Source organism: Alligator sinensis, unplaced genomic scaffold, assembly GCF_000455745.1.
Source record: "Alligator sinensis unplaced genomic scaffold, ASM45574v1 scaffold777_1, whole genome shotgun sequence".
NCBI classification, from domain to species: domain Eukaryota; kingdom Metazoa; phylum Chordata; order Crocodylia; family Alligatoridae; genus Alligator; species Alligator sinensis.
In genome coordinates, this window is record NW_005841882.1 from 3492937 (window position 1) to 3507145 (window position 14209).

Here is a 14209-nt window from a genome sequence, read left to right on the forward strand (position 1 = left end):
TGCTGCTGCATCAGGCGTGGTCCTCCCACCACCGCCACTGCATTGGCCTTGCAGGCAGCAATGACAGAAGTGGGGAGGGGCAGGATAGGCCAGGGCCAGTGGCCTTGCCCCCCTGCAGCATCCCAATCCCCCTCCCCGTCAACTCCAAGGAGCAAGCGGGGGGGGGGTGAGACCAGCTCGGGTGTCTTCACCCCCTGCCCCCACTCCGTCGTCTCCACCTGCAGGGAGCAAGGCAGGGGGGGCAAGGCCAGCACTTCCCCCGTTCCATTGCTGGCCTTGCTTCCCCTGTTCCATTGCCGCCGCCTCCAGGGAACTGGCCTCGCTTTCCCCCCCACTTAGTTCCCTGTGTCCTTGCCATCGTGGTGGCACTCCACTGTGCCACCACTACCTGTCCAAATGCTTATTCACACTCTAATTGGCTGTTTCAGTCAGCTAATCAGAGCGCAAATAAAGCCTTATGGACGGACAGACAGATGGACAGATTAAGGCTTTTATAATATTTAGAATAGATTGATGGTGCACTTATCCTTGAGCTGTGTAAGATTTGGTTACCTCTCAAACAGAATACAAGGGATTAGGAAGCATGATACAAAGCCTGTGAAGAGAGATTTGAAAATGCTAATGTGATATAATTTTAGAAAGAGGTGAGTAGGAGGTGCATAGAAATGCAGATTGTGTTGAAAGCCATCGGTGCATTTGCTAGCACTTCTGACATGCAGAAGACACTGGAGCATCGTACCACCTACATGAGGAATGAAACTTGCTGGTTTCCAGTTATGGGTCGTCTCTTGCTCATCTGACAATCTGTGCTAGTGAAAAGACACAGCTATCATTTTGTGTATTTTTGGGCAACTTGACTGAGACCACTTATGAAGTGGTATTGAAGACTGTTTATTCAGTCAGGCTATGTGAGCATATAAACATCTTTTGGTGTAAATTGAGGAGGTCTCTTAGCTGAAAATTGTTAGTAACAGTTCAGTTCCCTAAGAGAGCCTGAGGAGGATTAAGACAGCACATGGTTAAAAAAAACCTCAGTTACTTTTATATTCAATATACTGTATAGTCTCAAATGCAACACACTTCCCCCCCCTAAAATCAGTCCCCCAGTTTTGGGGGGCATTTAAGCAGAGAAGCTGACATTCTGCCCAGGGTTGGACATACCCTGGTTTGATACCTGTTCCACAGAGCAGCAGTTTTGGTATTACTCTTCAGGTAATACTCTGAAGCTAAGGGAGTCAGTTGACTTAAAGGCTCATTGTTCTTCATTCTGCGGGTGTTAATGACGGTGTCTCGTTTTTAATGGTCTTCATGTTCCACTAATCAAGCTAAGCTTTCTTAGGGAAGTTTTACTATCTACTAGCTGTTCCTGGTCTCTCTTTCACACCATCTGTAACTCTAGCACAGATTCTGTAGCTCTCTTCAAAACAATCTACCACAGAGACCCTGCTCTAGCAAGTAGCAACTTAAGGATTCAGCTTTACTTATGCAGGAAAGAAAGAGTGAATCAGCTGAAGAATAGGCTTTGTCCATACTCTGTGCAGCCATAACTCTGGGAGAATCTTTTTCTCTTCATTCTGCCTTAAAAAAACAAAGTGTATATTGTTTTGGGGGTGTATTGTATGTGAGAAAATATGGTAACCAAACTGAGGAAGGTGTGCAATCTTAAATATGAGAGAAGTGTCCTGGTCCAAAAAACATAGTGGCATCCTGCACTAGGAGCATGCTGGATGGAGCCCTTGCGACTAAGTTGTCCCATAGTCATGTGCTGCTTTCCTTTTTCCATATGTGCTGGTTACTTTTACTAGTTAATCTCCATGGCAGTCATACAGGTAAAAGCCCAGGACACGTACTTATGGAGTTTTTTAAATGGAAATTCCCAGCTGCCAACTTTTGCAGTTTCTTCTTGAATAGTAAATATCATAACTTAGCAGCAGAAACTATATTTTCATTTAAACAAGTTTGGGCAACAGTCAAGTTCAAAGGTGTAAAAATGCTTTATTTGCACTTCTGTTGCCTTGGTTACTCTCTGGTTGTCCCTTTTAAGTAATTTTATTAATTTTTGAAGTGTACAGCTACTACGATTAGAGGTGCCAGCTGTTGACAATAATTTGGCTTACTTTGCTTTTCAGCTGTGGAACCAGTCAGCCCTTTCCTGCTAAGCCACTCAGCGAGTCGCAGAATCGATTGCTGGCCAGTGAAAGTCAGTGGGCAGAAAGTGGCTCTGAAGAAGAAAACGTTAAATCAGGTAAAATGTATAACCCTAGAAAAATAGGCCTGGAAGGAATCCAAAGAGGTCTAGTCCAAACCCCTGTCTAACCTGTCCCAAACAAGCATTTGGAATCTGTGAATGGGAGTTTTCATTCTCTCTCTCTCTCTCTCTCTCTCTCTTTCTCTCCCTCTCTCTCACCTGTTCCATTGCTTAATCACCTGCATAGTTGGAATGTTTCTTCTAATATTTAACCTTACATTTCCTTTGTTGCAATCTAAACCCATTATTTCTTCCAACTGTTCAAGGCTTGTCATTTTTGTTGCTATCTCTTGAGCTCTTTCCAATTTATCAACATTTTTCTTGAAGTGGAGCACCCAAATCTTGGATGTAGCACTCCAAGTGACGTTTCATCAGTGCCGAATAAAATGGAAGATTTTTTTCCCAGAGTTCGCATACAACACATCTATCAATATATCCCAGTATGTGATCAGTATTTCCCAGCCCCCAACAATATCATATGTTCAGATCTGATGCGCTATAAATCTCTGTTCCTTTTCTAAATTTGTGCAGCCTAGCCATTTGTTCCCCCATTGTGTATATGTTGTGCATTTGATTGTAGCTTCCTAAGTGTAGTGTATTGTACTTGTTCTTTCTGAATTTCATCTTATTTTATTTCATACCATTTACAACTTACCACATTACCAAAGTCATTTTGAATTTTAATCCTGTTCTATAGTGTCTGCTACTCCACTTAGTTTGGAGTCATCCAGAAATTAAGAATTTAGAATTTAGTAAGTACAAAGTGGTTCTTAATGTACCACATAATCCAGTCCTCTAAGTGATTAATAAAGATACTGAACATTACTGGACACAAGACCAGACCCCCTGGGAAGTCCCACGTGATACCTCCTCCCAATTTGATGTGGACACTGGGCATGATTATCCAACCAGTTTCATAGTTTCTAGGGTCGGAAGGGACCTGGGCAGATCATCTAGTCCGACCCCCTGCCATGGCAGGAAAGAGTACTGGGGGCAAACGACCCCAGCAAGATGGTCATCTAACCTCCTCTTAAAAACCCCCAGGGTGGGGGCCTGCACCACCTCACTTGGAAGCTGGTTCCAGACCCTAGCCGCCCTGACCGTGAAGTAGCGCCTCCTGATGTCCAACTTAAACCTTCCCTCCGCCAGCTTGTGACCGTTATTCCTGGTCACTCCTGGCGGCGCTCGGGGGAACAGGGACTCCCGCAGTGCCTGTTGATCCCCCCTGACTAGTTTATAGCAGGCCACAAGATTCCCCCCTCAGCCTTCTCTTCTGGAGGCTGAACAGGTTCAGGTCCCGTAACCTTTCCTCATAGGACCTGCCCTGCTGTCCCTTGATCATGCGAGTGGCCCTCCTCTGGACCCTCTCGATGCTGTCCACATCCCTCTTAAAGTGCGGCTCCCAGAACTGGACGCAGTACTCCAGCTGCGGCCTGACCAGTGCCGCATAGAGGGGGAGGATCACCTCCTTGGTCCTGCTTGAAATGCATCTGTGGATGCACAACAAGGTACAGTTGGCCTTCCTAGCTGCCTCCCCACACTGCCGAGCCATGTTCATCTTGGAGTCAATTATGACTCCAAGATCCTTTTCCACCTCAGTGCTGACAAGAGGGGAGTTCCCCAGCCTGTAGGTATGGTGCCAGTTGTTCCTCCCCAGGTGCATCACCTTGCACTTGTCTGTGTTGAACCCCATCCTGTTCTCCTCCGCCCATCCTTGTAACCTGTCAAGGTCCGACTGTAGCCTGTTGCTCCCTTCTATTGTGCCCACATCCCCCCACATCTTGGTATCATCAGCAAATTTGAACAGGGTGCTTTGCACCCCCTCATCCAAATCACTGATGAAGATGTTGAACAGGGCGGGCCCGAGGACCGAGCCCTGCGGGACCCCACTGCCCACGTTAAGAAAAATGTTCCAGCATAGGCCCATGAGTGTCACTTTCTGCAGCAATTATTGTTATAAAAATCCTTTAGGCAAGTATAACTGAGCTACAGACATTTCTGATAAACTTCAGTAGGAAGACTGGAACTAGTATTTTATGTATAGAATAAAACTAACTTGGTCATTGCAGTCTGATCTATAGCAGGTTACTGCGCTAAGCCAACTAGAAAATTGTTCTTATTTTCCATTCTCGGGTTGTTCTGGATGTTTTAGTTTGGGATGGGTTTGCCTTTTTGTTTTAAAAGAAGAAAAATATTTCTCTAATAGAAAAATGGCTATAGCACAGTGAATACTTGTTTCTGGTTTGAAGACAATAGAATTGTTTTTCATTATTTATCTGGTACAGATCTTTTTTTAAAATAAATCATTGAGATAATGAACATCTTATATTTTAGGTGCAAAAAAGCATATTATAGTTTCAATGGAAAGCTGATCTTAACCTGTTACTGGCCAACTATCTCAATGAGAAACGGTAAGTAACTGAAAATTTTGCAAACCTAAAAGGCCATAAGCAATTCACCATATTTACTCAAATCAAAGGAAAGAATTTTTTTTCCTCCATTTAACATTAGAGGCTTCTTTCTACTTGTCTTGGATTTGAGGACAAGGCAGCTATAAGCAGTGGGAAGTGGGGAGAACAGGCACTGGGAGGAGAACAGGTGATGGGGGGTGGTAAGCATGTGTTGGGGGCAAATGGCAAGAGAAGAAGGTGCTGGAGGGGCAGGCAAAATGGGGCACAAGTGATGGGGGCAGGGGGGAACTGTTCCCCACCACCTGGCTCCCTACCATTGTTTTCCCTGCTATAGCAGTTGAGGGGGGACAAATTTAAGACAGTCCTCCAATAATCGTAGTCTCTGCCTGGAAAATGACAACAAATGTAAAGTTTTCCTTATATGGAATCTAATTAGGGAGGAGTGGTCTTAAATTTAGAGTAGTCTTGGATTCAAGTAAGTACAGTATTTATTTCTGTGTTGAAATAATCAATCAATTAATTCAAGGAAAAGTAAAGAGCTTGGTCTTTCATGCACCAGAAATACCAGAAGTCTATTTCTAAAACGCTCCATATTTCCAAATAAGAGATGGTGTCTTCATTCTAATCTAGTAGGCCCCTTCAATAGAAGACTTTGGGAAATCAATTCCAGCATAAACTAAAATTCGAATGAAATTCAATTCAGCCTTCCTTGTTTTAGTAAAAGTGGATTCATGGAGAAGAATTCACTAAGTAAATGAGCTGCAAGCCAGTTTTTAGGGCCAGTGGTGAATTTCCTCGGGTTGAAAGATAATCATTGGTGAGAAAAAGAACTGGAGGAGCAGATAGGAGACATCAGGGTGTAAGATGGAGATGTGTGTGTGTCTGCATATATTTATATAAATAAACAAATAAATTGTATATATTCTAATATAATAAACGCCTTTGTCTGTCTGTTTGTCCATAACGCTTCAGGCCTACTGCACATGCACCGCCAAGAAGGTGTGCGCCAATTGGCTGCAAGGGCCTAGAGTGTTACAGACAGAGGGGGCAAGGGAGCTGCCATGCTGCCCACCTCCCCACAACAGCAGCTGACAGAGAGGGGGAGACAGCGAGGAAGAAGGAGGCAGGGAGGGGAGTGGGAAGGGGAGTGCCAGGGGCAGCCCTCCCCCCCTCCCCCCCCTTCTGCCACCATCCCCCAGCACTGGCAACAGCTGGCAGAGAGGGGGAGACAGCAGGGGGGGAGGGAGGAGAGGGGGAGAGGAGACATGTTGCATGCTGCTGTGTGTCACCAGTTGCTGCCATGTGCAAGCTCCCTTTCCCCCCATCCCAGCAGTGGTGCAGGGTGGAGCGGCAGGTGATGGGGCTGGCGCACAGGGCTGGACCGGGGGGAAGAGTCCTACGGGGTCGGACGTAGGGGGTGGGGGGCAGGGGGTGTGCATGGAGCTGGATGTGGGGGTTGGGGCACACAGAACCAGAGGCAGAGCGGTGGCACCATGGGGCACTGGGTGGCAGCGCTCTGTCAATGCCACTCCCCTCCCCAGTCATTCATGACAGGCAGTTTGTGTGTGTGTGTGTGTGTGTGTGTCCATCTTACACCCTGCTGTCTCCTATCTGATCCTTTAGTTCTTTTCCTCACCAGTGATTATCTTTCAACCCTAGGAAATTCACAGCTGGCACTAAAAATTGGCTTGCAGCTCATTTATTTAGTGAATTCTTCTGTGTGTGTGTGTGTGTGTGTGTGTGTGTGTGTTTGCGCACGCATGCGTGTGTTTATGTATAATATATATATTCCTTTTATATTTTAGAAGACCAGAGGCTTTTTTCCTCATGTTAAGTGGGGAAACAATCCTCATCTTAGAATCAAGCAAATTACTGGTACATGGTTTTAAAAACCTTTTATGTAAAGAATTAATTGAGGGAGGTCCATATAATTCTTGAATTCAACCTGATCTACTTGTTTTATCAAGGTTAACAGTTACACTTCCACTAATTAACTGATTTCCTTTCATTAGGTTTTTGCAACACATTTGCGCTTGAATATTAATTTTGTTCAGAAGATGTCCAGTAAAATGGAACAGTGCACATGTTACAGAAGATACATGAAAAAATAAGTTTTTGTACAGTACAATGGATGCTTGTAAGCACTACTGCAGAGCAGGGAAGTAAGACAGATGCCTTAATGTGTGTTTATGCAACATTGAATTCTGTAATGCTACCAAAGGGTCAAATCCTGAAGTATCCTGTATGGATGCCCATGGCCCAAACAGAGTGGACACTATGCATTTCTGCTATGTTCTGATGGTAGGGATAGGTCCGCAGAAAACTCAAGCAGACCCCATCCCACTGTGCACTGCAGAAGCTACTTCCACAGCAAGTCTGCAGCATGCCAAGAAAGGGAAAAGTAGATGTGTTGTCCACAAACAGGCCAATGAGTCTGCACAATGTAGATACATGTGGCCCAAACATTGGGTGGGAGGAGAACAGGATGGTGTATCCTTTCCTCTTCCTAGTACCCAGCAGCAGCTGGTCACAAGCTGCCTACCCATTACCCTGGTTCTGTAACCCTCGTGGGGCTTGAGATTTCTCCCTTTAGCCCTTCTTTGTTGCAGCACAATGCCAAGCAGGTAAACCCCCTCTACTTGGGCTTTGCTTGTTTGATTTAGGATTGGGCCCTTAGTCATTTTAATTTAATTTTGTTAATTGTATTAGGAATGTAACGTAAGCTGCATACATATGTTCAAGTGATCAGGGGTTTCTGTGGTAGAAAAACTTACTCAAAGACCCTGAACAGACATTCCAATGCAGTCGCTGAGCAGCCAAGGAACCGTTGTGCACACATCTTGGGCTCCCCAGTCTACCTGGTGACAAATAACAACAGCGCACAAGGCAACCTTGATTGAGTGACCCAAATTGTCTTGTAGGCTGCATCTCAGTGCAGCTGCTTGGCTGGAGCAGTAGAATCCAGCCTGAGTGACACACTGTTTCCCTGGACCCATGGGGGCTGGGAACAAAGCACACTGGAATGCTAGAGGATCCTACAGCTGCAGCTTCTCTTCTAAGGTACATGTACAGAAGTTCACTCTCACAAGAGAAACTCCCAGGAGCAATTTAACCATGGTTGTTCCCAGTTTATTTTTCTCTTAGAGCAGCCATTTTTGTTGAGAGAGAAAAAACCTCAATGTTTATACTCCTGATTTCTGCTGGGAGAGAGAAGTGGCTCTCTGTTTAGAAACTGAATGTCTGTACATGGCCTTAGTCAAATTAATTTTCTTTTAGACCTATTTTACCTGGATAATAATACTACTTGCCTCTCAACACAAAAAGTTTGCCAATCCAAAATGAACTAACAAACCAGCTTATTTTTCTCTGGCGGGTGCAGAATGGTCTTGCAAGCCAGTAATAGAAGGGCAAGATACTAGTAGCAACAGAAACCAGATTGCAGTTGTGTAGTGTACTAGAAAATAGAATTGGAGAATATTGCTTTATATATTGGACTATTGCTGGTTTGTGAACACTTGTTTTATACTTTTCATTTTACCTTTTTAAATAAAAACAAAGGGTTTTTTATTGTTGGTTCTGAAGTACCATTTACATGGAGTTTGAGTATCTGATGAAACTTAAATGACGAATCATACATGTATTTAATCCACTGAAAGTTCATTGTGTGCTATGCTCTGTTATTTTAACTTCTATTTTAAGTGATGGCAACTGAAAAAGATGAACTTGGTGCTTTATGAAATGCCGTACTTCATGAAAGATGAGGGATTTTTCTTAGATGGGGAATAAAGTTCATCTAAAGCTCAAGACCTGCAGTAAACCAAACACACCCACATATCTTATTTTTGGATAGAAAAGCTAATGCTAGATATTTTGCAGTGGTCTGGACACTGCACTCAGCAACATTTTCACAAATACTCCTTTCCTTTCCATTTCTTCTTCAATATATGGTGAACTGACTGGAAGGCAGGTGAGCTGCTGATCAGAGAGAACAAAGCTGAAGGAACCTGTCTATTGAGTTAACTTCCTGAATTGATTATTTCTATGGCTAATTGTATCTAGATCCACATGGATATAGATATATGCACGTTTAAGTTAATATACAGCAGAGTTTTGCCTTTGAAAAAAACCTCATATCACCTCTAAAATTTAAAATTGTATCTCTTCCTTAAAAATGCTCCTTAAGAGGGAGAGAATAAATTTGAGCCTACAGATGTTCCTGTGAAATTAATGGTCCCAATTTGAAACTTTCATAAACTTTGCAGTGTGTTGCAGCAAACTCTTTCCTTGTATACAAGGGAACATCTGCCAAGTTCAGCATCCACAAGAACATCAGTATGTCTTCCCTTAAACTACTTTTTTCCTCCCCCTCAAATATTGTGTCCATCTCATCAGAGATTGGCAGTCTCTGCTTAGCTAAAAAGAAGAAAAAAGCCTCCAGATTTCAGTTATGTTAACATGTTGAGCTTGGAAAGTTACAGCCTCAGGAGCTCCTCCACTAAAGATACCTTTTGGCATGGGGTGTCTGTACTGGGTTGAGAAACAGAAGACTTCGATTTCAATGCACCTCTTGCACCAACTGGTGCGAAGGCTGTGATTGTGCTCAAGAGTTTTATAATTCTGGAGGAAATCCTGCATTTACCTGACCTGATCACTTCCGTCTTAGGAAGAGGTAACTGAAGAACTGGGGAAGTTGCACAGGCTAATTTCTGGCAAAGTTGGGAACAGAACCCAGATCTGTACTAGAGCAAAGCTTCCTACTCGCCAGTACTGCCTGTTTCTAAGGACTGGCCTGAACACCATCCTGCTTGGACTGTTCAGTTTATACCAGCATAAATGTGTCCATCTGTGGCAAGAGTTTAGCAGCAGTTTAACTGGGGTCATCAGCTATTAGAACACCACTAAAGCATGCACTCGTAGGACCTGCCACCAGCCTGCCTGGTGTGCAGTACATGCCAGAGCAATGGCAACTAAAAGAGAAGTCTTTTAAGGGTTGCTTCACTTTGTTTGTTTTCCTTAATCAACAAACTGAAGGAAAACAAAGCTGTTACTTCAAGGTTATATTCTAGAGCAGGGCTGTCCAGCTCATTTGAGTTAGCAGGAAGGATCCAGACCGGTGATTCTTGTGGCCAGTCTACCCCCAGCAGCAGAGCATGCAGCTGTGGCATTACATCTTGTGTACTGACCATGCCCCCACCACTTGCCCTGTTGTCAAAAGTATTTGTAATGGGGATCTCAACCTGGAAATTGTGCAGCAGGGTGACTAGTGGTGGTTTTAACCCCAAGTGCTGGTCCTGCCAACACAGCAACTCTGGTAGTCACAGGGGTTAACCCCACTGCTACTTACCCTGCCTCAAAATTTCTGGCCATCCAACAGGCTGCAATTTTACCACTGATAAGGCCACATGTCACCTATAGGCCTCCATTTGGACAGCACTGCTCTAGAGCAAGTTTGGTATATCTGTTTTATATTGGAACAATTTACCTAGATTCGCAGAAGCTTAGGGGTGGAAGGGACCTTGTGAGATCACTGAGTCTCGCCCCCCTGCTGGGGTCAAAGACTTATACTGGAACAATTTTGATTTTTCTTTAGAATAAGCTTTGGTCCCATTTAATTTAGAAAATCAATCCTCTGCTGTGTCTTGATTTCTGAGCCACTGTAGTGTAAAGTAGTACAAAAATTTTGTGGAAACAAGCTTTCATAGATTAAGCCCATATTTTTGTTGAGTGGTCTCCAAAGGCCTGTGGTTTTTCTTTTACATCTAGATAAGACACAATGAACTGAAATTTCCATAAAGAACTAGTGCCATTTCTGGTGCCTGTAGATCTTTGAGTACCATAGATAGGGACCTACCTAATTCATGGAGGCTGCCTCCATATTTCATGGTCCCAGCATGGTGTTGGGCATAATTTTTGTGGTGTAGCATGGCAGGGGCGCCTCCCATGCCTCTAGCCAAGTGAACCTGGAAGTCCTGCACCTCCCTAGAGATTGACAGGTCACCATCTATAAATCTGGGGAGGAGCAAGACTTCCAGAGCCCCTCAATGAATCTCCACCCCCCTCCCTGCCCTGTAGACTAGGGCTTCCTGCCCTTTTCTATTTGTAGCTGCCTTTTCCCCCCTCCCCCTGGCTGACTGGCTGCTGCTTCCTGCTTTTTTGAAAGGACCAGGGGTTTTTCGTGGGGGAGCTACCAAATTCATGGTTTCCAAAAAATCGTGAATTTGGTAGGCCCCTAATCATGGGCACTCATGCTGCAGATAACAGCACCCTCTTGAGTTGGATGAAGCAGGGGTTGTCCTTTGAGGTTAAAGCATCTATCTGGAAATCCACTCTCTGTAACAGTGTAAAAGTAAGGAATCCCCCTCTGAATATAGTCACCATTGCTGGAGAACAGATTGGCACAAGGAAGGCTAGTTCAGTGGAAGTATTATGAAAATAAAGGTTCAAAAGGTAGCCATGGGTGACCTATTGAGTTCACTAGCCAAACTGGTGCCTGTCACTGGGGTGAGGAGTAGGCTCTGTTGCTGTCAGGGGAAGTGGGGGGGAAAGCTGGAGGGCAGAGAAGGTGAGTCAGTAATAATACCATGTTTGGTAAGGAGGGAAGGAAAATAAGTCTGGCGGCTATTCTGCAAACTATTTTCAAGTGTTATCAACAGAAGCAGGACTTGGAATAGGTGTTAACCAGTATGTACATGCCTTCAGCCCAGGCATCCCTGTTGAACAGCTCAGAGGCTTCCAGTCACACCCAGCCCACCCTTCCAGGATCACTGGGTGTTTTCTCCAGATAATGTTATTATTTTTATAAACCTGTTCCACATCTGCAAATACAGAAACACTGGGGTTGTAGGCAAGTAATGGTAACATACGTAAGCCTTCAGTCCTTTCAAAATGAATTTTGCAGCCAATAATCAGTTATCTAAGAATTGCTGAAATAGTCTGGTACAACAACACTCTGCACACTTTAATCCTTTTAAAGGTTAGGGGTTTTTTAATGAAATGTAGATAAAATGTTCCAAGGACAGAAGCCCAATATCAGACTCCTGTATAAGGGTTCTGCAGATGTCTGAATCATTGAGGATGACAAGCAGTTTGAATCAGGCAAGGAATTCCTGGAAATAAAATAACTGAGCTTGCTCAAAAGTCTCAGCTAATGCATTTGCTTATGTTTGCCAATATTTTTATGACCTGGTAGCTTCATTCACATCTATGTAGCATAATCAGACTGCTTTATTATAAATGGCTTGTCAATTCTGGGCAAATTTGTATGACTGAGGAAGGAAAAATGACATGCTGGTCTTTGTTATCAATCACTTTCTTGCAATAACAGAATTTGACATCACAAATTATGAAGTGATATTTTAAGTCAAGACTTCCACTTAATTGTTCAGAAGGTGACACGAGAAGAATTGTTGCCATTGTTACTGTTTTTTAGCTATCTGATCAGGATATATGCTGTACTGTTAACCAATATACCCAGAAATGTGTAGTATACACAAGTGCCAAGCTAGTCTTTATCTGGTATATGTAGGAACTAACACACTGTCAAGCACTTGCACTCACATGAGTGTTAAATTTCTAAATCTTTCAGGTACTGAATATTTGTTGCTTTGATCTTTTCCTGGTGCTTTTTGGGACAAAATAATCATTCACCTTCTAGATAGCTAACTTCCAGTCCATGTTCACACCCCAAATTGAATTGTACCATTTTGCTTTTTTATTTTGTTTACAGACAGTTGTCTGCCTCACTGATATACCATACAGTTTCAGTCATCTGGAGCCCTAACACTGAAACAAAAGTTGCATTTGTAGTTAAGGATAAGGTTAATGTCGACAGCCATGCGTGCATCTCGTTTAAAAGTGACACAAACTAGTGAAATCAGTCTTCAATCTAAGCAGTGACTCGCCAAATTCCAAGAAATAGCTTTGAATATGAAGGGTATAGACATGCAAATAAATTTACCTCAGATGCACCTGTGACCACCTCCTTTTTCAGGTGGTTAATGCAAGGTGGCTTGCCCCTTGCTGAAAGTGGGATTAGCTACCTCTAGTTTCCCCCAGGTCAGAGTATGCGCAGGTTAGTGTAGAGTAGCTAGCTCGCTTGTTCTGTAGTAACCTGCTGAAATTTGACTGCATATTTTCCTATATGGAGACTGAGCTATCTGGAACCCAAGCATACTTTAGGGATTCAAACAGACATTTAATAAGAATCCAAATAAGTCCATTATTGAAAAATCTCTAAACACAGGTTGGCAGAGAAGAATTTTTCATAGTGCCTGAAATTTAATTAAATATTCAACGCTCAGAACTTCCTGTATCGCTACGTGATACCAAAGAACAGCTGCAGAATAGTTATTTATTGTAATACCGGACAGGTTTACTAAGTTCATTTCTATCAATGTATTTGGGATGCTTTTTGTATGCATTTAATACACAGATGCTGTAATATGTAATAAAATGCAGGTGATAATTATAGTTCATCTTAGAGCTGATTGTTCAAACTGACATTAGTTTAGACTAGACAGTGATATTGTGCAGTATTACTTGAATTTGTTTCTGTTGGTAAAGTGTGACCACATTTACAAGATTGTTTAATATTACTTGGTTTTCAAAAAATTAGATATTTTGTTTTTCTAACAGAAACTAAGAAGAGTGCTTGGCACTTGTGCAGCTGTGTTGGGAACAAAGTATTGGAATCTCCTGCTTGTTGGCACCAAAGAATTAATGGTCACCTGCAGATTTCCTACTGTTGCAGTTCAATAAAGTGTTCAACATTTCATTGTTGACCACTTGTCCTCCTACATCAGCTCTGGTTGGGTATTCTGAGGAAATTAAGGCTTGCCATAGTATTTTTAGGATCAATCCACATCTGGTTCAGGAAGATGCTAGTTGCCAATTAAAAACTTGCCCCAATTTTAAATCAGTTGATTATGTAAACTAGATATCCCTACAGTTATCTCTGAAGTTACTCTAGCTTGTGTATTTGCCAGTGAATGTCATCTCCATTGCACTGTAATGGCAAAGTTCAGGTGTCTGCAACCATTTCACTTATGTAGTTGTCTTTATTGTGCTGCATAAACTTGCAATGAGTTGTATTAAGTCTGTATGAGGTTGATTATACAATGATAAATATGTAATAAATGATACTTATTGTATTTTTTGTATATTGCAGGTAGGAATATTCCTATGCACAAAGAAAACACGTTGCCATTTATAGTTTCATACTTGAAATAATTTTTTTAATGGTTTTATAAAGGAAGTAAATAATACAAAGACACATCACTTTGCCTGAAGTTCCTTCATATTTTTAACTGTAGTTTATAACCTCCCTGTATGTGTTGGGTTTTTTCCACCAATGTAATCTTAAACCATTATTACTGTTGAGTGTTTGCATTCAGAATTTTGTAAATCAAGATTCAGACTTTCACTCTTATTTTACCTGAATTACATTCATGTTTAAGGCAAAACTTGCACCTTTTTAGGTCCTTTTTTCCCAAAGTGGTAAACTATTACATCAGTGAATGCAAGAATAACTTAATAAAGAATGTGAAATATT

The 14209-nt window shown here is 42.6% G+C and overlaps 1 protein-coding gene across 3 annotated transcripts in view; it reads left to right on the forward strand.

The window, feature by feature from the left end:
• Positions 1-14209, forward strand: part of ZDHHC20 (zinc finger DHHC-type containing 20) — a 72892-nt gene extending 58683 nt beyond the window's left edge. For 2 of the 3 annotated variants that reach the window (XM_025196626.1, XM_025196627.1), the window contains exons 10-12: positions 2130-2245; positions 4583-4659; positions 6672-14209. In XM_025196626.1, coding sequence (XP_025052411.1) covers positions 2130-2245; positions 4583-4620 — 154 coding nt within the window. In that variant the 3' untranslated portion in view covers positions 4621-4659; positions 6672-14209. Of the gene's footprint in view, positions 1-2129; positions 2246-2435; positions 3197-4582; positions 4660-6671 lie in introns of those variants that run through there. The other variant, XM_025196625.1, reaches the window with a different exon arrangement.